Below are 22,344 nucleotides of genomic sequence, written 5' to 3' on the forward strand. Positions count from 1 at the left end.
TGTTTAATTTTGAGTCCTGACTTAATGGACTCAGGGATGTTTAATTTTGAGTCCTGACTTAATGGACTCAGGGATGTTTAATTTTGAGTCCTGACTTAATGGACTCAGGGATGTTTAATTTTGAGTGCTGACTTAATGGACTCAGGGTTGTTTAATTTTGAGTGCTGACTAAATGGACTCAGGGATGTTTAATTTTGAGTCCTGACTTAATGGACTCAGCAATGTTTAATTTTGAGTGCTGACTTAATGGACTCAGCGATATTTAATTTTGAGCGCTGACTTAATGGACTCAGGGATGTTTAATTTTGAGTCCTGACTTAATGGACTCAGGGATGTTTAATTTTGAGTCCTGACTTAATGGACTCAGGGATGTTTAATTTTGAGTGCTGACTTAATGGACTCAGCGATATCTAATTTTGAGTGCTGACTTAATGGACTCAGCAATGTTTAATTTTGAGTGCTGACTTAATGGACTCAGGGATGTTTAATTTTGAGTGCTGACTTAATGGACTCAGGGATGTTTAATTTTGAGTGCTGACTTAATGGACTCAGGGATGTTTAATTTTGAGTGCTGACTTAATGGACTCAGGGTTGTTTAATTTTGAGTCCTGACTATGGACTCAGGGATGTTTAATTTTGAGTCCTGACTTAATGGACTCAGGGTTGTTTAATTTTGAGTCCTGACTTAATGGACTCAGGGATGTTTAATTTTGAGTGCTGACTTAATGGACTCAGGGATGTTTAATTTTGAGTCCTGACTATGGACTCAGGGATGTTTAATTTTGAGTCCTGACTTAATGGACTCAGGGATGTTTAATTTTGAGTCCTGACTTAATGGACTCAGGGTTGTTTAATTTTGAGTGCTGACTTAATGGACTCAGGGATGTTTAATTTTGAGTGCTGACTTAATGGACTCAGGGATGTTTAATTTTGAGTGCTGACTTAATGGACTCAGGGTTGTTTAATTTTGAGTCCTGACTATGGACTCAGGGATGTTTAATTTTGAGTCCTGACTTAATGGACTCAGGGTTGTTTAATTTTGAGTCCTGACTTAATGGACTCAGGGATGTTTAATTTTGAGTGCTGACTTAATGGACTCAGGGATGTTTAATTTTGAGTCCTGACTATGGACTCAGGGATGTTTAATTTTGAATCCTGACTTAATGGACTCAGGGATGTTTAATTTTGAGTCCTGACTTAATGGACTCAGGGTTGTTTAATTTTGAGTGCTGACTTAATGGACTCAGGGATGTTTAATTTTGAGTCCTGATTTAATGGACTCAGCGATGTTTAATTTTGAGTCCTATGACTCAACACTCACAGTAAAACATGCTACACACACATACACACAGACATACACAGACATCTACAGGCATGTTTTGGTCTCCTGTCCGGAAGGGGCCATTCCGGACAGGAGACCAAAACATGCTCCCCCCCCCCTCTTAACACACACATTTAGACAGACATTTACATGCATGTTTTGGTCTCCTGTCCGGAAGGGGCCATTCCGGACAGGAGACCAAAACATCCCACCCAACCACCCATATTTAGACACACATTTAAATACATGTTTTGGTCTCCTGTCCGGAAGGGGCCATTCCGGACAGGAGACCAAAACATGCACTCCGACCCTCTTAACCTCAACATTTCTACAGAGAATAACCTTTATGGCATGGCCTACTCTGTCGGGACTTGGACAGTCCCTGTCGAGAGGCAAAGGTCATTTAATGCGTTCGTACTACCCTACTGATAGCCTCCCTTTGTTTGGTCTACAACAGTAGCTACTGTTTATATATTGCACGTAAAAGTTTCATTTTGGAAGTCCTGATAATGCCTCAAGTCCTGGTACTTAACTAGAGAGTGTTTGCTATTGCAGGCTTTAGGGAGATGTGATAAAACTGCAACAGAAAACACACCCTTGATCTTACTAAATACCTATATGAGTGTCCATAGCATTAGCCTGTTGGCTGAAAATTCACAGGATTATTTCTCTACATTGTACCATGGACATTCCTCTAGCCAGGTTTGGCCCTGATACCCTCATGTGCAGGTCTGTGTTGTTTGGTTCCCCTTTTCTTACTCACCTCAGAAAAGGCACTTGGCATGCTCTGCTGTCGAACAAGTTTTCTTTAACTTTAATCTTAAGTTAAATGCTCATAAATGGAGAGTTGTTTTATGAAAGAATATGGATTTATCTATCACACTGGAAAGTTGTCCAGTAAAATTGTTTTTCAAGCTTCAACAGGTGCTTTTCATGTAAAGTCAAAAGAGGTAAGAAGGAAGAGTTCTGACCAGCCAAAGAGAATGGGGACTTTTTTCTAGTTGTGTCTAGTTGTACAGACCAATTGTACACTATGAGGGATGTCAGGGCGACCTGAGGACTTAGTGTTTGCTGCGCACGAGGCCGCTGGGACTCTCACAGCGCCGCTTCAGGGTCCGGCTGTCTCTCGTCCTGCGGTCGGATGCTCGCTTCTTGGTCTGCAGCTTCTCTGCTGCCATGACGTTGTCAGACTTTGCGGCCACAGGAGGCTTTGGGTCCTTTAACTACGTAGTGGTGAAAAGTCCATGGTTAGTGTTTGGTTATATGATAAGCTGATAGGTAACTTTGACTATTTATTAATGATTACACAAAGCAAGAACATTCTAAGTGGTATAGTAGTGAAGCGGCTACTTCAGTCTACTTAGTGTTGATTCTCAATACAGATGCAACTGCAATTTTTTTACTCTTTTGCACTGAATTTAACTAGTGTGAACTGTAAGTCTCAAGACATCAGTCAACAGGTTGAAACTCACCAAGTAGTGGCCTGAGATGTTGCTGGATGCTGCGTTGTCAGACATTGCGACGATGTGTGGCTTTGTGTCCATCAGCTATAGTGGTAACATAGAGTCCAGAATATGTTAAATTTTGTGTGTAGCTTAATCATTGATAATTTTGTGATTGAATAAACCTAGAAATATCTTGCCTTTATCTGACTTTCTTGCACTGAAAAGTGAGAACAAAACTGTTTATTACTACAAGATTCAGTAAACCACTCAACATGTGCTGAAACTCACCGAGTGGCGGCCAGAGATGGTGGCGGCTGCTGCAGTTCTCTTCCCAGCCAGACGGTGGCGCTGTGGAGCCAGGGATGGCAGCTTAGTGGCTACAGAGTATAAAACACAGAGGATGTATAAGTTCACAACAGTATTATTAAGCTGTAAGGAAAATAACTGGCAACCTGGATAATTTTCTTACAGATGTCAACAAGCCCTGGTTGTCACATAAGTTTGCAAGACATATGGAAATCAAAAGATGATAGGAAAAGCTATGGCAACATTGTGAATATCAACTGCTTTCCTGCTTGAACTTTCTGGAAAAAGAAAGAAAGAAAAGGTTTGACTCAGTTTGACTCAGTTCAGTAGCAGTAGTGGAGGTTTGTGTTAGGATTCAATGAGACTATGCAGTTTCTCCATCCACCTGGATCATGTTACACTGAAGAGCTAAAAAACAGGAGTACAGAGTACAACTCTATACTTAAACACAAAGTTAGCAGAACTTTTTAACACAGAGTTTCAAACTCTCACCAGTCCGGTCAGAGGAGAGATCCCAGTCGGCGGCTTGCTTCAGTCTGTTGGCGCGGAAGTCCAGATCTTCCAGGGTGATGTAGACGGCCTCATCGTGATCATCAGGCTCAGGTTGCACCTGGTACCGCGTCTTCTCCGCTCCCTGCATATCGTGGGTGCGGTGGTTCCGTCCTCCAACCAGGCTGGGCTGTGTGGGCACTCTACGGGTCGCTGACGACTTATCGGACAGGTCCTCGCCAAACATGGCTTCGGTGCACACCGATTGGAGCAGCTGGTGTTCGTGGTTGAAGGGCACGGCGTTGTGGCGCTCCTGCTCGAGTTGGTGGAGCTTCTCCTGTGCACGGACTTTCTTACCTCGCTTCTTAGACGGCAGCTTGGAGGCACTGAGGTCCTCCCCAAACATCTGGGTCTGCAGTTTGTGGTGGTACAGTCTCTTCGCGTGCTCGTCTAAGGCTCTATCCAGCTCCTCTTCTGTGGGGGATGATCTCATGTATCTTCAGATACAAAAAAGGGAAAAAGTAAGAGCACTGATTTGGAGTACAGCAAATGAGGTACACACCCCTACAAGTACATTTCCATAGGTCATGCTGGAGCAAGTGAAAAGTCCCTAAATCATCTAAGATTCATGATAACTCAAAGGGTGCACCTGTTTGGCATGTTGTCTGAGAATCCTCTGGCTGGTATGTACTCAGGTCTGTGCCCAGCCTTCAGGTGACGGTCGGCTTCTTCACAGGAGTCCATCACCTCGTTCATGTCCACACCGAGGACCTGGGGGGCCTTGCGGAGGTGTCTGCGGACCTTACGGGTCTGGCGCTGGACATCCTGTGGTGCCTGGTTGGCTGGCTTGGGGTTGGAGGGAGGGTTGGGGACACGGTACAACTCATGGGACTGACGGATCTCTTGTAGTCTTCTGTACATGGTGGATGGGATGGGGCCTGGAATAGAAGATATTTTGTAAACTAACATCAATTAAGTTTGAAGGAAATTTCCAGAAGCTTTGGTATTGAAGGTTAAACTGCCAACTTTGGATTTTTCTCTCTTTAATTCTTGTTTGCCATATGCATGTTGATAATCCCGTTGGTCTATACATGTATATAGTGTACAACAGTTGGATGCTTTGCTTTCTAGGAGTTTCTACAGCGGTAGGCTGTTCTATGGTCTTGATGAACTGTCAGATTTTATAAAATATTCATTAGGACATTGTACAACCTTTCTTCTAATACTTTCATCACCACCTAAAGAACTTATACAGCAGAAACAGACTAACTAGATGTTGATTCAATGTTTGTATCATGGTTGAAAGCAAAGATGACAATAATATATAGTATATAATAAAGGAAACAGAAACAAGGCTCCACCCCTGTGGCATCCCCAAAAATTCTAGCTCTGAGTTAGAAACAAGTCCAGCACTAAAGATGAAGCTTTAGAAATATCCTTCACCAGTAATGGCTGTAAGAAAATGTCCTTCCTGACATAGTCTCACTTTGTGTTTTTCCAATGAAGCTGAAGCAGTACATAAATGAATAGATAGATAATATGGCTGTAGAAAAACTTCCTTCCTGACTTGGTGTCAACTTTGTATTTCTACCTTTCTCATAAAACCACAGAATCAACACCTACCTTGGCATGAAGAGTAGGATACCATTTTAACCACAAAACCAACATTTTTCAGAACACACATAAGATGTTTTATCCTGCAATGTGTTACATTGAACAACCTTCCCAAGTCAGATAACACAGCTACAGTTTATAAACAAACAACAAACGTCAAACAACTGGACATCAATGAGTTCCAAAATCATTCATGGCGAGTAGAGCAAACTACTTGTAACGTTTATCTTATTCTAGACAAGACAAGCGATGCACTAAACTGACTAAAATAGTAGCAAATATCATCAATCTAAGTAGTAATGATAGACAAGTGTCAGCCACCCTTTTCCCTTCTTTTGAACCAATAAACCACAATGCAAACGTCGTATATTTTTGCTCGTCAACACAAAACGTTAGTGAATGTCATTTACTTAAGTCCTCAACTTTCTACTTTAATAAATGACGAAGACCTTTATTGTGCATTTGTAATACAGATTCTGAAGTCTTTTTTTCTTATCTTACCTCTCCGTCCACCCCCCTCCCCTCCCACAAGCACTCTACATGAAGAACAATCTTGAACCCGAGTAGAGCCTCTGCAGGCCAAAGAAAATGTTCAGAAAAAGTGCTTACCGTAACTTTAACCAGAAACTTCTGAGCTGTAGAGGGATGTATGGTCTGTTCCTGAGTCTTCTGTCCTGCTACAATCTTCTTAAGTTCAGTCTGTCATCACTGTTAAGGCTTGTTTCTGTCTGTCGACTATCCGGTGTGTCAACAGCTGCAGTTTCAATATGGCGGCTCCTCAGACAGAAACTCTCACGTCAAAGGTCGTCCTTTTGACGCCGATAACTCGGATTCTTACCAACCTAACCCGGTCCCATGTTTGTGGTAGTTACAACAATGTCTGAACAATATATGGGGAACTTTTTGACGGTTAACACGCCGTCTGACTGCTGAAATTCTGAGTTTTAGCACGAGCACGACTGGAACACGGCCTCACCCCACTGAGCTGTCTTGGTATCCTAGTCGTGACGTCACGATTGTTCGAACAAACAGGTTGCCTGGTAACGGGCTCAAGTTACGGCAGGATGTAACCAATAAACAAACTAACTTGGCTATAAAACAAGCAAATTACAACAAACAAATGAGTTAAAATGAGTTAAAATTTGAGTACTGTAACTATTGTGATTGTAATTATTATGACTGTGTGTAGTGATAGCTAACAAGAGAATAAATATCCAGGAAAATTAGCAGTGTACAATTTTTTAGAATTTTGTATCACAGCTAATGGACTAATAAAGCCTCTCAAAGCCTCTATCTCAAAGGATAAATATGAATTTATACCATAACGTTAACTGAACCTAAGAGAAAAGTCGACGTTACTTGGATATATAAACATTCAGACACACAATTCACAGGGATTCTGTTTATTCCTGTACTCGTCTGGTACCTTAACCTTCTACAACAGCAACAGAGTTGATATACGGGGCATCAACAGCTAGCCTCGCTCCCCAGGCGTGGGGCCAGCGTTTAAAACAAGACACGACTGGAAAGGTTTCCCTGTCCTTGGTGCTGAATGAATAATCTATAATGTTACTATGATAAGATGTAAGCGTGGTAGAGATTGACGTTAAACAAATAGAAATTTGTAACTCCTTCTTCGTTGATTTTTGGTTGTACAAAAAAAAACAGACAGGTTTGCAATCTAGCTGGTAACCGAATAAGATACAAGGGCAGTGGCGGTTGCAAAGTACATATGAATGCGTTTAACAAAGCACAAGATTTAGGTACTACAAATAGGATTTACGTACTAGGTTATACAGGTTAAGCAAAGCAGGGGTGTTTCTTAGATGCCCGGACGACCTTGGTTACTAAGCAGTTTGAAAATAAAGTTACACATTAGCCATTGAAGCCATAGAGAAATGCATTTTATCTCTTGTTCTGCATGTGTACATAGTCGGTAAACTGCCGTACGGCATAACACACCGGCTTCTGCATCTGTATTGTATTTTATCGACAGGCCCTCCCCTTGCTAAATACCGTCAGTCCCTTACTACTGAGAGGTTTCCACTCATATACATAGCTAGAATAACTCTTGATGCGCAAACCAAACGGTCTCTTTTGACCTTTGACTTGTTTGAGTTCCGTTAAAGAAGACACATCAAATAAATTCTCAGATAAGGGCTTAACACGTTTTAATATTGTTTCTTAGCGTTCTATATTTGTTTGAAATTTGTAACGTTTCTGAATTTAACGTTTACTTGATATTGCCGTCGTCTTTTAAGTTGTTGTTGTCTTTATGAAAAACATATTAGCTCTAGAGACGATATTCTGACATGTCTGATGTATTCTTAAGTACCGTGGGAATGGTTTGATTCGGTACATATAGTGTTCCTCGCTTTGGCTGCTTCAATGCTGAAATGTGTGGCCATCTAAGTGTTCATTCACATATTAAATGATACGAAATTCTAATTTGTCTGTTAAATACCAAAAATGACATTTATGGCAATAAGTTGGTTCGTTTTAAAAAGGTTCGCTAGTTTTGAGACGGTCCCATGCCCAGGACACGATTGCGCATGTGCGCAGCTACGTAGCCCTCCATGACCCCAGAGGATAGACACACAAAGTTGTTTCGTTTCATTTTCCTGACAGTCTCCGTCGGTATTGAGGAGGTTGGGCGTTCTGGAACAAGGTAAAGCCGATATGTTACGGCTAAGCGGGAATCTCACTGGAGCAGCGGCCGAGCCATTTAACAAATCTCCACAAATTCCATCGATAAAAAAACAAGTCGTTTTACGCTTTTGTGTGTTTTTAGTCAATGCCAACGTGCCGAAGTCTAGTGAGATACCCCCTTTATAGTTTTAACGCTTTGTTTGTCAGTGGTCGATGACTTGTCCTGAAGTAAAAATAACAATTTTAAAAACTGGGTCAGTTGTTATAACAGCAGTCATATCGGGTAAGCGAAGTCGTCAGATTTAGATAGTTTCTTATTATAATCGAGTGACACACAGCAGCACGTGCAACAATGGGGTAACCACAGTATAACCATAAAAGAAAAGAGACTGCATGAAAAGTTAAGGAATTCCAGGTGTACAGAAAAGAAAGAAAAGAGACTGTATGAAAAGACTACTCTCTGTTGTTAAATGATAGGTTACTAATGTGAGTCTGGCAGCAGAGTAAACATTGGTTTGTAGTGGCTGGACTTTGTAACCTCCTCTCTGTCCCACTTCAGTGTGATCATATAGTCTATAGCCATGGTCTCCTTTCCACTAGACGGCGTTCCTAAATCGGATTTGTGTAATCTTCGATTTCATACTGGGTATATCGTACAAAAGGTAAAGTTGTGACTTAAATGTTGCAAAACACACAAAGCGTAAAAAGTTTCGTGTTTCCATACAATTGGTTGAGCAATCTGTCAAATTTGAGGTCGCAGAGAGCGCCGCCTAGCGGAAAGGGTGCATAACCCACCCCTTCCAAAACGAGAAATGCAAAACAAAAACATGAAAATGCAAATATTTGACGGATATGACTGGTTTCCATAGTGACAAAGAATTCTGCGTACATATCTTTTCTAAATGTTACAAGGAACAACAGCTACTCGCCAGCGTGCTGTATTGTAATAATATTGTTAAGTTCAGCACAGCTGCTAATGATGGGGTGTTGGACACAGCATAGATTTAAAAAATGAAGTCATGTGGCATAACTGTAGGCTATCTGGTCAGGACCCAGTGGTCCTGGGTTCGAATCCTGCCACATGCTAACGAACTTGTGTCATTGGGAAAGTTTATACTCTGGCCGGGTGTAAAATTGGTACCAGGCTTTGGTTGAGGAGGTAAAAGGCGGTGGGAGGAAAGGGGGAAAGCTCAGTCTTTCATGATCAATGCCGAGATTCCAGACACAGCGTAAAAGCCCCCACTGTGCCTACACTTCCTTTTTGTAATCTTTTCTACAGAAGCTGAGAGACCATGGCAGACATGAGGTTTTTCCCGGCTCTGTGTTGTCTCCTGTCCACCGGAGTGTTTGTCTCGGCGCTGTCACGTGTCCACGTCCATCCAGAAAAACACTGGTTCATGGACGACACCGGCCGCGTGCGCATCTTTCACGGCGTCAACATGGTCCAAAAGGGATATCCTTGGTACTGATCACTTTATTCGCTTTTTTCTCATTTTGTTTTCTTTCACCCTGGTAGCTCCTAAGTATGTTAATGAAGTATTTACGGACAAAAAGTGAATCATAATCATTTGACGTCTTACCAAACTAATTCTTTGTAGTGGAAATGCAATGCGTGGCTTACCGAAAGGCCCGCTAAGTGGCGTACCCGATAACGTCAGTTATTACATAATAATAGCATTTTATGTTTGATACCATGATAATAGCAGTACCTTTTCACTTCTCAGGTCCCGTTAGGATGAACCACATGTCATGTAGTACAGACAGAGACTGCTAGGAGGCGTTTCTGTACCAGTAATTTTTGCCGTTCTCCTTGTCAGTTACCAGGCCCAGATGCTTAACCAGTCCCGAATGGACCAGCTGCATCACATGTAGTACAGACAAGGGCTGCTAGGGAGCGTTTCTGTACCAGTGATTTTTGCCGTTCTCATTGCCAGGTATCCGGCCCAGCTGCTGAACCAGTCCTGGTATGATGAGCCGCATAAGATGTAGTACAGACAGGGGCTGCCAAATGGCGTTTCAGTTCCTAGTAATTTTTAATGTTCTCCTTGTCAGATACCCGGCACAGATGCTGAACCAATCTAGGTAGGATATGCTGTATAATATGCAGTTCAGATACGGGCTGCCAGATGGCGTTTCAGTACCAGTAATTTTACCGTTCTCCTTGCCAGGTACCCAGCCCAGATGCTGAACCAGTCCCGACTGGACGAGCTGCAGAGCTGGGGGTTCAACTCCGTCCGACTGGGGATGATGTGGGCGGGAACAGAACCACAGGAGGGGAGGTGTGGACATGTCGTCTTTGTTAGTTTGTTCGTTTGTATGTAAACTGCCTTAGTGTAAAGCACATCAGGAGGTAGTACATTCTTTAAGGGCAGGATTCCTGCTGAAAGCTGCGACGTTAAGGGATTGAGGGAGCTATCATTACGAAAAGATATGGACAAACAGTTGCTATCACTATCTAGTAAATCTTATATGCCTTGTAATGTTTGCACTAGAGGGACAACAGATGCAAATGTATGGCGCATCATTCGTTGTCGATAAAACATTCATACATCTAGGTACTACTTTAACCTACATCTTGGTCATTCATTCGTCAAATACTGGTACACCTACACCATTCATTCATTCATTCATTCATTTCATGTTCATTCAATGACATCGTTCGTTCGTTCGTTCGTTCGTTCCTTGCTTCATTCATTCATCATTTATCCATTCATTCCACCAGGTACAACCACACCTACATCAGCATCCTCCGTAACATCACCACGGAGCTGGGCAGACGCGGCATCTACGTCATACTGGACATGCACCAGGACGCGTTGGTCCGACCTTTCACCTTCTACGACGGAGTGCCGCCGTGGTTGGTCCAAAGTTTCCCGCCACCGGACCATCCCTACCCCTGGCCGCTGGAGAACATTACGTCATGGCAATACGCCTACGTCACGCAAGCTTGCAGCCACGCCTTCCAGTGTCTGTACGACAACTACAAGGGGGCTGCGGAAAAGATGGCGAGCTTTTGGAAGTTCGTCGCGTCCGAGTTTTCCAACCAGACGTCAGTGCTTGGTTACGAGCTGCTAAACGAGCCCTGGGTCGGCGATTGGACGAGAGATCCTGAGCTGCTCCTCCCGGGGCATGCTGGGAAGGTGAACTTGTCTCCTCTGCACGACCGCGTGAGCCTCGCCATCAGAACGGTGGATGAGGAAACGCTGATTTTCTACGAGCCCGTGACTTGGGGGTACATCTTTTCCGAGGACGGCGTTTTCGGCTCCGGATACGAACACGTCCCGGGAGGGAAGGCCTTCCAGAACCGCAGCGTTTTCTCCTACCACTACTACTGTTCGCTCTATCACGGGGGGCAGCCGTACCCGGAGTACGAAAGAGTGGCCTGTGACCAGATTGTTGGACCGAAGTTGTTCTCCGCTGTACAGGAAGATCTGAAGATGCTCGGTGGAGGCGCGTTCCTGACGGAGTTTGGCACCTGCAGTCCCAACACCAGCCAGCCAGACCTGTCAGACACGGTAGAGTGTGGGTTTGTCCTCAGGGAAGCGGACCGGTTCTTACAGTCGTGGACCTACTGGGACACTTTCAAGGGGACCGGTGCATTCTGGGACCGCTCGGGGCGTGCTATCCCAGAGCGCATCAGTATGTTCGTCCGGACCTACGCACGCGCAGTGGCGGGTGTTCCCACGGCCATGACCTTCGATGTCGTCACCCGTCGTTTTCACCTGACCTTTGACCCAGATCCTTCCATAAAAGAACCTACGGAGATTTTTGTTCCCAGGATTCATTACGAGAAGGGGTATACCGTCATGGCTTCCTCGGAGCTAAAATGTGACGTAGATGAGAAGCACCGCAGCTTTCTTTACGTCACTTTAAAAGAGACCAATGACGTGAGGGCATTGCTGACGAACACTTCGACCATAACTGTTGTGCCTTCCTCGGATAGCGTAAATGATATCGAAGAGGCAGTATGTTTGAAGGTCAATTGGTAGATTTGACATTTAAGAGGTGACATAGAACGTTAGAATGTACCAGGCAAAGATTAAAAGCTAAAACATCGATCAATAAGAAGCCGATCAATAGATATCGAACATGGTCTTCATTGTATTTTTCTACTTGGAAAGCATATGTTTTGTCATAAACTGATATATATGATGCATACTTCTTGCGGCCCAGTTGCGAAGTTAACACGTGCGATTTCTCATGGTCATGAATAAATGCCACTCTCTTTACCCGGTCCTTGTTACAAGTCTAATGTCCCGCCCTGTAGTTGTGCAATATTCAACAACGATGCAGTGTCATCTTATGGTTGACCGTCATGATTTTGTAACAAAAGACGAATCCATTCCTGGGATAGTCAAGCCTCTCGTGAACTGCTACTTTATCTTTGAAATCCTGTGTCCCTTATTTATATGAATGCAAATGAATTGCGGTAATTTTCCCCTGAAGTTAGGACTACTTTCCGGCTTATCAACAGAAGGAAGACATATGCGCCACACGTATTGCAACAATATTCTGAAAACTTCATCGCTCGACAAGTGAGCCAAATGGAACCGAAAGTGGATGCTGTGACAGTTATTATAAATGCCCAAGAAGAAAGATTAGAAGAGGGATAACACTTGCTGGTTCAGTAATAGTACTCGGACTAGCAAAACAGTTTGGAACCGCAAGGACATCAGTAGATGTCTTAAAATGCATCTCATCCAGGCACTTAAGAGGTCACCCACCAGTTGCTTGTCCCTATCAAAACCTAGTTAATAACCTTCAGTGATCCCCTTAAGAGCGAATTTACACGAGTGTGTATATACAAGTCCTTGAGTTGCATATGGACATTCTTTTGGCTTTGGTAAAGTTTGTGGGGTAGAAGCTGTATTTTACTTTTACTTTTAGTGTGCAGTCTGGTTATCGAGCGGAACTTAAAGAAATACGGAACTCATATGGACTTGAATAGGCACATTCGTGCAAACACAAGGGGCACCGGTCTTGATGGTGTGTCATTCAGTACTAGGGACAGGGGCACCAGCCTTGGTATGGTGTGTCATTCAGGGACAGGGACAGGGACACCAGTCTTGGTATGGTGTGTCATTCAGCACCAGGGACAGGGACACCAGTCTTGGTATGGTGTGTCATTCAGCACCAGGGACAGGGGCACCAGTCTTGTTGGTGTGTCATTCAGCACCAGGGACAGGGGCACCAGTCTTGTTGGTGTGTCATTCAGCACCAGGGACAGGGCACCAGTCTTGGTATGGTGTGTCATTCAGCACCAGGGACAGGGACACCAGTCTTGGTATGGTGTGTCATTCAGCACCAGGGACAGGGACACCAGTCTTGGTATGGTGTGTCATTCAGCACCAGGGACAGGGACACCAGTCTTGGTATGGTGTGTCATTCAGCACCAGGGACAGGGGCACCAGTCTTGTTGGTGTGTCATTCAGCACCAGGGACAGGGGCACCAGTCTTGTTGGTGTGTCATTCAGCACCAGGGACAGGGCACCAGTCTTGGTATGGTGTGTCATTCAGCACCAGGGACAGGGGCTCTAGTCTTGTTGGAGTGTCATTCAGCACCAGGGACAGGGCACCAGTCTTGTTGGTGTGTCATTCAGCACCAGGGACAGGGGCACCAGTCTTGTTGGTGTGGCATTCAGCACCAGGGACAGGGCACCAGTCTTGTTGGTGTGTCATTCAGCACCAGGGACAGGGGCACCAGTCTTGTTGGTGTGGCATTCAGCACCAGGGACAGGGGCACCAGTCTTGTTGGTGTGTCATTCAGCACCAGGGACAGGGGCTCTAGTCTTGTTGGAGTGTCATTCAGCACCAGGGACAAGGACACCAGTCTTGTTTGCGTATCATTCAGCACCAGGGACAGGGGCACCAGTCTTGTCGGAGTGTCATTCAGCACCAGGGACAGGGGCACCAGCCTTGGTATGGTGTGTCATTCAGGGACAGGGACACCAGTCTTGTTGGTCTGTCATATAGGGACATGGGCAAGAGTGTAGTCATTCAGCACCAGGGATATCAGCTGTTGAATACTGTTGTTGGCGTCCACCTTGGAGTGAAATTTGTGACTCGTAAGGCAGCAACTTTCCTTGCTGGTTTTGCAGCAGGGTATATTTCTTCATGGAGGGGTTGCTAGCCTTTCCCCTTTGGCAGAGGCACCCCCTCAAACATAGGACCCACATTTTACATCCCTTCTGATACTATCTGACTTACAACAATATTTATAAGATCAGTACGCCTGAGCCCAAAATACGTGTCAACATTTATTCAGCACAAAGAAAAACAGAAATACAATACAAAAATGTATCATGGATATACATACACAAAGTGTAATGAATTGGCCTTATACATGTGATGTGCTACAATATCATTATCTTGTATGATATGAGATGATAATGAGAATAATAATATAAATGTGAATTCGGGAATTGAAGGAGGGTAATAGGTAAAATAGTGCTGGAAAATGGACTTCCCAAGTAAGCTGTTTGTACTGTATTTTACGGAGGCTCTACTTTGTATGTGTATGACTATAAATAGTTTCTCTTTGAAGAAGAATAAATACAATAAAGAAAAAATGTATTATGTATGTATAATACATTGTATATGAACATATATAAGCAAATATAGAAAGAAAAGTAAGAAAAAAGATGCTACATGAAAATGTTTCGTCTGGCACAGATGGTGCACATGAGGCAAACCCACTCCAGTCGGAGAAGACCAGGCAGTACATCTCCACTTCAGCCGGGGTGGTTCCAGTTTGGTACAAGATCTCCCCACACAGACAGCACACACAAGTCCCTGCAGACTAGTCCTACTTCTCCCACTGCTGCAAGCTAGCCTCCTTCACAGCCTTCCACCAGCACTGGCGGTTATTGCTGGGGAGAGCGCTGATTTGAGATTTTCAACACATGTGCAAAGTTCTTAAGCCAGGAAGGTGGTGTCTGCGCCCACGGGGTATAGGGATAGTTAATAGGGGTAGGGGAAAGGTAGGGTGCAGACATGACCTTCTCGGCAAAAGAACCTGGCCCATATGTTGAAAATTGTGAATCATCGCTCCCCCCAATAATAACTGCCAGCGCTAGTAGAAGGCTGTGAAGGAGGCTAGCTACAAGCAGACATGAATGTGGAGTCCAGCAAGGATGGGGCCCATCACCCCATTGGTAGATGAGGTGCAGGACAGCCATCGCTCGCTGAAAAACACAGACATATCTGCAAGATGGTGCAGTGGGAGAGGTTGAAGTAGTCTAGGAGGGCCAAGTGTCTACCGTCTGTGGAGTTGACCCTGCCCGCCCCTTCCCCACCCCAGCTGCACTGTAGAATACTGTGTGGTCTGTTTAACTGGAGTGGGTTTGCCATGAGTGCACTATCAATCCGTGCCAAACTCCACATTTTCATGTAACATTTGAGAGAAAGAAAAGCTGTGGGAAGAAGTAAAAATTTGTAAATGATACAGAAAAGATAATGAAAAATGACATTTAAGGTGTTCTAGCACATATTGGCTTAAGCAAAACCTAGGATTGACTGACATACAGCCAGAATCTTTACTAAAACTTCATAACACAAATACACATGCATATGTAGAAGCACTCCTACAATAACCAGATTTTGCTGGTCACATCACACTTTTTCCTGTTCTCTATTATTTTCTATTCTTACTTTTGCCATCTTTTAAAGAATGTTTTGTACTTGTAACACTTTCAGGCATTTTGAGACACTTTCAGGACATTGGCAAAAAACGTAATTTTGAGAAGTGACTATCCACTCATGGCTGTAGGCTATAATTTTGGCTATGGACTCAGGGATGTTGATCTTGAGTACTGGCTATGGACTCAGAGATGTTGATCTTGAGTACTGACTATGGACTCAGGGATGTTGATCTTGAGTACTGACTATGGACTCAGAGACGTTAATTTTGAGTACTGACTATGGACTCAGAGATGTTGATTAAGTACTGACTATGAACTCAGGGATGTTAATTTTGAGTACTGACTATGGACTCAGGGATGTTGATCTTGAGTACTGACTATGGACTCAGAGATGTTAATTTTGAGTACTGACTATGGACTCAGAGATGTTGATTAAGTACTGACTATGAACTCAGGGATGTTAATTTTGAGTACTGGCTATGGACTCAGAGATGTTGATCTTGAGTACTGACTATGGACTCAGGGATGTTAATTTTGAGTACTGACTATGGACTCAGAGATGTTGATCTTGAGTACTGACTATGAACTCAGAGATGTTAATTTTGAGTATTGACTATGGACTCAGGGATGTTAATTTTGAGTACTGACTATGGACTCAGGGATGTTGATCTTGAGTACTGACTATGGACTCAGGGATGTTAATTTTGAGTACTGACTATGGACTTAGGGATGTTAATTTTGAGTACTGACTATGGACTCAGAGATGTTAATTTTGAGTACTGACTATGGACTCAGAGATGTTGATTTTGAGTACTGACTATGGACTCAGAGATGTTGATTTTGAGTACTGACTATGGACTCAGGGATGTTAAATTTGAGTACTGACTATGGACTCAGAGATGTTGTTTTGAGTACTGACTATGGACTCAGGGATGTTGATCTTGAGTGCTGACTATGGACTCAGAGATGTTGATTTTGAGTACTGACTATGGACTCAGGGATGTTAATTTTGAGTACTGACTATGGACTCAGGGATGTTAATTTTGAGTACTGACTATGGACTCGGGGATGTTAATTTTGAGTACTGACTATGGACTCAGAGATGTTAATTTTGAGTACTGACTATGGACTCAGGGATGTTAATTTTGAGTACTGACTATGGACTCAGGGATGTTAATTTTGAGTACTGACTATGGACTCAGAGATGTTAATTTTGAATACTGACTATGGAGTCAGGGATGTTAATTTTGAGTACTGACTATGAACTCAGGGATGTTAATTTTGAGTACTGACTATGGACTCAGGGATGTTAATTTTGAGTACTATGGACTCAGAGATGTTAATTTTGAGTACTGACTATGGACTCAGAGATGTTGATTTTGAGTACTGACTATGGACTCAGAGATGTTAATTTTGAGTACAGACTATGGACTCAGAGATGTTGATTTTGAGTACTATGGACTCAGAGATGTTAATTTTGAGTACTGACTTAAGACTCACAGCAAAACATGCTACACAGTACACATACACACATACATACACACATGCACATCTACGTACAGACACATACACAAACAATTACAGGCATGTTTTGGTCTCCTGTCCGGAAGGGGCCATTCCGGCTAGGAGACCAAAACATGCCACACACAAACACCCCCACATTCCCCCCCCCCCCCCTACACACACACATTCACACACGTGTACACACATTTACACAGACATTGTGGCATGTTTTGGTCTCCCGTCCGGAAGGGGCCATTCCGGGCAGAAGACCAAAACATACCACACGCACCCCCAAGCACCCCCCCCCCCCCTACACACACACACATTTACACACATGTACACACATTTACACAGACATTGTGGCATGTTTTGGTCTCCCGTCCGGAAGGGGCCATTCCGGCCAGGAGACCAAAACATGCCACACACACACCCACCCCCACCCCCCCTATGCACACACACCCTTAAGGGAAAACCCCTAAAGGGAAACCCTACTCTTTCGGGACCTTGACAGTCCCGATCGAGAGGCAAAGGTCATTTACTGTGTGCGGAACCACCCTACTGGTAGCCTCCCTTTGGGTTTCCTACAGTAGATTTAGCTGCTGTTTAATTATATTGCACTAAGTTGTTTTGGAAGTCCTGATAATGCCTCAAGCCCTGGTACGTAAGGGAGTGTTTGCTATTGCAGGCCTTAGGGTCAGATGGGATAAAACTGCAACAGTTAAACACACCCTTGATCTCACTAAATAAATATAGGAGTGTTCATGGCACTGATATGAAGCCACAGTTGGATGAAATTCACAGGCATTATTCTGTTGTGTACCATGATGGAGTCTAGCTTGATTTGGCCCATACATCCCTCATGTGCAGGTCTGTGGTGTTTAATTCCCCCCCTTTTCTTACCGTAACCTCAAAAAAGGCACTTGAAATTCACCGCAATGAAACATGTTTGTTTTTAAATTAACTTTTGACCTTAAATGCTCATTAATGGAGAGTTGTTTTATGAAAGGATTATCAGATCTTATGTATCACACCTGAAATTGTCCAGTAATATTGTTTTTCAACCTTCAACAGGTGCTTTTATATACATGTACAGTCAAAAGAGGTAGGAAGGAAGAGTTTTGACTTTTTTCTAGTTGTGTCTTAAGTTGTACAGACCGTGCACACTATAAGGGATGTCAGGGCGACCTGAGGACTTAGTGTTTGCTGCGCACGGGGCCGCTGGGACTCTCACAGCGCCGCTTCAGGGCCCGGCTGTCTCTCGTCCTGCGGTGGGATGCTCGCTTCTTGGTCTGCAGATTCTCTGCTGCCATGGCATTGTCAGACTTTGCGGCAACCGGAGGCTTTGGCTCCTTCAGCTGGTGGTGAGAATAGTGTCCATGGTTAATGTTTGCTTAATATTTAAGAAGCTGAAAGGTTAAACTTAGGTTATTTCTTAATGATTATTCGAAGCAAGAATGTTCTTAGAGGATTAGTAGTGAAGCAGCTACTTCAGTGTACTAAATGTTGATTCTCACTATAGATGCAACTACAAGTTTGTTACTCTTTTCACTGAAAACCACTGTCAACAGTGTTGACTGTAAGTCTCAAGAAATCAGTCAGCAGGTTGAAACTCACCAAGTAGTGGCCTGAGATGTTGCTGGATGCTGCGTTGTCGGACGGTCCAGCAATGTGTAGCTTTGTGTCCATCAGCTATAGTGGTGACAGAGAGTCCATGATACATTAAATTTTGTGTTTAGCTTAATCATTAATGGTAACTTTGATTTTTTTGTGATTGAATATACTAAGAAACTTCTTGCCATCATCTGACTTTCTTGCACTGAAAAGTGATAACAAAACTGTTTTGTTCAAGTTTCAAATAAACCAGTCAACATGTGCTGAAACTCACCGAGTGGTGGCCAGAGATGGTGGCGGCTGCTGCAGTTCTCTTTCCAGCCAGACGGTGGCGCTGTGGAGCCAGGGATGGCAACTTAGTGGCTACAGAGTAGAAAACACAAAGGGACATATAAGTTCACAGTATTATTAAGCTGTAAGGAAAATAATTGACAACCTGGCTCATTTCCTTTCAGATGTCAACAAACTGGTTGTCACACAAGTTTGCAAGACATATGAAAAACAAAAGAAGATACTATGAAAAGCTATAGCAACATTGTAAATAATGTATTATGTATAACTGCTTTCATTGTTGAACTTTCTGGAAAAAGAAAGAAAAGGTTTGACTCAGTTTGACTCAGTTCAGTAGCAGTAGTGGAGGTTTGTGTTAGGATTCAGTGGGACTATGCAGTTTCTCCATCCACCTTGATCATGTTATATTGAAGGGCTAAAATCTGGAGTACAAAGTTAAGAACTCTATACTTCAACACAGTGTTTCAAACTCTCACCAGTCCTGTCAGAGGAGAGATCCCAGTCGGCTGCTTCCTTCAGTCTGTTTGCGCGGAAGTCCAGGTCTGCCATGGTGATGTAGACGGCCTCATCGTGATCATCAGGCTCAGGTTTCACCTGGTACCGCGTCTTCTCTGCTCCCTGCATGTCGTGGGTGCGGTGGTTCCGTCCTCCAACCAGACTGGGCTGTGCGGGCGCTCTACGGGTCGCCGACAACTTATCGGACGGGTCCTCGCCAAACATGGCCGTGGTGCAGACCGATCGGAGCAGCTGGTGTTCGTGGTTGAAGGGCACGGCGTTGTGGCGCTCCTGCTCGAGTTGGTGGAGCTTCTCCTGTGCACGGACTTTCTTACCTCGCTTCTTGGTCGGCAGCTTTGAGGCGCTGAGGTCCTCCCCAAACATCTGGGTCTGCAGTTTGTGATGGTACAGTCTGTCCGCGTGCTCGTCTAAGGCTCTATCCAGCTCCTCTTCTGTGGGGGATGATCTCATGTATCTTCAGATACAAAAAAGGGAAAAAGTAAGAGCACTGAGTTGGAGTACAGCAAGTGAGGTACACACAGGTACACTTTCATAGGTCATTAGCACAAGACAGCTGGAGCAAGTGAAAAGTCCCTAAATAATCTAAGATTTAGGATAACTCAAAGGATCCACCTGTTTGGCATGTTGTCTGAGAATCCTCTGGCTGGAATGTACTCAGGTCTGTGCCCAGCCTTCAGGTGACGATCGGCTTCTTCACAGGAGTCCATCACCTCGTTCATGTCCACACCGAGAACCTGGGGGGCCTTGCGGAGGTTTCTGCGGACCTTACGGGTCTGGCGCTGGACATCCTGTGGTGCCTGGTTGGCTGGCTTGGGGTTGGAGGGAGGGTTGGGGACACGGTACAACTCATGGGACTGACGGATCTCTTGTAGTCTTCTGTACATGGTGGATGGGATGGGGCCTGGAATAGAAGATATTTTGTAACCTTACATCAATTAAGTTTGAAGGAAATTTCCAGAAGCTTTGGTCTTGAAAGTTAAACTGCCAACTTTGGATGTTTCTCTCTTTAATTCTTGCTTGCCATATGCATGTTGATAATCCAGTTGGTCTATACATGTATATAGTGTACAACAGTTGGATGCTTTGCTTTGTAGGAGTTTCTACAGCGGTATGCTGTTCTATGGTCTTGATGAACTGTCAGATTTTATGAAATATTCATTAGGACATTGTACAACCTTTCTTCTAATACTTTCATCACCACCTAAAGAACTTATACAGCAGAAACATACTAACTAGATGTTGATTCAATGTTTGCATCCTGGTTGAAAAGCAAAGATGACAATAATATATATATAATAAAGGAAACAGAAACAAGGCTCCACCCCTGTGGCATCCCCAAAAATTCTAGCTCTGAGTTAGAAACAAGTCCAGCAATAGAGATACAGCTTTAGAAATATCCTTCCCCAGTAATGGCTGTAGGAAACCTTCCTTCCTGACATATTCTAACTTTGTGTTTTTCCAATGAAGCTGAAGCAGTAAATAAATGAATAGATAGATAATATGGCTGTAGAAACACTTCCTTCCTGACTTGGTGTCAACTTTGTATTTCTACCTTTTCATAAAACCACAGAATCAACACCTACCTTGGCATGAAGAGTAGGATACCATTTTAACCACAAAACCAACATTTTTCAGAACGCATCTAAGATGTTTTATCCTGCAATGTGTTACACTGAACAACCTCCCCAAGTCAGATAACACAGCTACAGTTTATAAACAAACAACAAACGTCAAACAACTGGACATCAGTGAGTTCCAAAATCATTCATGGCGAGTAGAGCAAACTACTTGTAAACTAACGTTTATCTTATTCTAGACAAGACAAGCGATGCACTAAACAAAAGATATTCTGTAAAAAATTGGAAACTTAGCAGCTGACTAAAATAGTAGCAAATATCATCAATCTAAGTAGTAATGATAGACAAGTGTCAGCCACCCTTTTCCCTTCTTTTGAACCTATAAACCACAATGCAAACGTCGTATATTTTTGCTCGTCAACACAAAACGTTAGTGAATGTCATTTACTTAAATCCTCAACTTTCTACTTTAATAAATGACGAAGACCTTTATTGTGCATTTGTAATACAGATTCTGAAGTCTTTTTTTCTTATCTTACCTCTCCGTCCACCCCCCTCCCCTCCCACAAGCACTCTACATGAAGAACAATCTTGAACCCGAGTAGAGCCTCTGCAGGCCAAAGAAAATGTTCAGAAAAAGTGCTTACCGTAACTTTAACCAGAAACTTCTGAGCTGTAGAGGGATGTATGATGTGTTCCTGAGTCTTCTGTCCTGCTACAATCTTCTTAAGTTCAACCTGTCATCGCTGTTAAGGCTTGTTTCTGTCTGTCGACTCTCCGGTGTGTCAACAGCTGCAGTTTCAATATGGCGGCTCCTCAGACAGAGTCTCTCACGTCAAATGTCGTCCTATTGACGCCGATAACTGGGATTCTTCCCAACCTAACCCGGTCCCATGTTTGTGGTAGTTACAACAATGCCTGAACAATATCTGAGGAGCTTTCTGACGGTTAACACACCGTCTGAGTGCTGAAATCCTGAGTTTTAGCACGACCACGACTGGAACACGGCCGCACCCCGGCTGAGCTATCCTGGTATCCTAGTCGTGACGTCACCATTGTTCGAACAATCAGGTTGCCTGGTAACGGGCTCAAGTTACGGCAGGATGTAATCAATAAACAAACTAAGATGGCAATAAAACAAACAAAATTACATATTATTTAAGTAAAAACCAGTTGAAATGAGCGTACTGTAGTTATTATAATAGAAATTATCACGGCAATATGTCTTGGGATGTCTTACGATAATAAAATCTGTTCTATCTGGATTTAGAGGCCACAACTGAACCTTAGATAGTGATTGGTATAACGTTACGTGGAAATAAAAACTTACAGTCACACAATTTACCGTGATTTTGTTTATTCACGTGCTCCTTTGGTACCTT

General features: G+C 43.5%; 1 protein-coding gene and 1 long non-coding RNA gene across 4 annotated transcripts; both read right to left on the bottom strand.

Moving 5' to 3' along the window:
• Nucleotides 1-1,758: 1,758 nt before the first annotated feature.
• LOC118424610 lies at nucleotides 1,759-22,004 on the bottom strand. 3 transcript variants are annotated; one of them, XM_035833247.1, is made up of 7 exons: nucleotides 21,610-22,004; nucleotides 20,184-20,286; nucleotides 4,211-4,447; nucleotides 3,565-4,058; nucleotides 3,055-3,143; nucleotides 2,794-2,868; nucleotides 1,759-2,544 (listed from the first exon to the last, which is right to left on the bottom strand). In XM_035833247.1, the coding sequence occupies exons 2-7, from the start codon at nucleotides 20,267-20,269 to the stop codon at nucleotides 2,383-2,385; spliced, it is 1,143 nt and encodes a 380-aa protein (XP_035689140.1). In that variant the 5' UTR covers nucleotides 20,270-20,286; nucleotides 21,610-22,004; the 3' UTR covers nucleotides 1,759-2,382. The 3 variants fall into 3 exon arrangements, with proteins under 3 accessions (XP_035689140.1, XP_035689142.1, XP_035689141.1); XM_035833249.1 differs by lacking the exon at nucleotides 4,211-4,447 and having other exon boundaries at nucleotides 19,998-20,286; XM_035833248.1 differs by lacking the exons at nucleotides 20,184-20,286; nucleotides 21,610-22,004 and adding an exon at nucleotides 5,785-6,182 and having other exon boundaries at nucleotides 4,211-4,499.
• On the bottom strand, nucleotides 18,111-18,625 carry LOC118424611. Its single transcript, XR_004832223.1, has 2 exons — nucleotides 18,582-18,625; nucleotides 18,111-18,322 (listed from the first exon to the last, which is right to left on the bottom strand). It is a non-coding gene; the product is annotated as an uncharacterized LOC118424611 (long non-coding RNA).
• Nucleotides 22,005-22,344: the final 340 nt, after the last annotated feature.

The sequence above is a fragment of the Branchiostoma floridae genome, chromosome 10, assembly GCF_000003815.2.
Source record: "Branchiostoma floridae strain S238N-H82 chromosome 10, Bfl_VNyyK, whole genome shotgun sequence".
In the NCBI taxonomy this organism is placed as follows: domain Eukaryota; kingdom Metazoa; phylum Chordata; class Leptocardii; order Amphioxiformes; family Branchiostomatidae; genus Branchiostoma; species Branchiostoma floridae.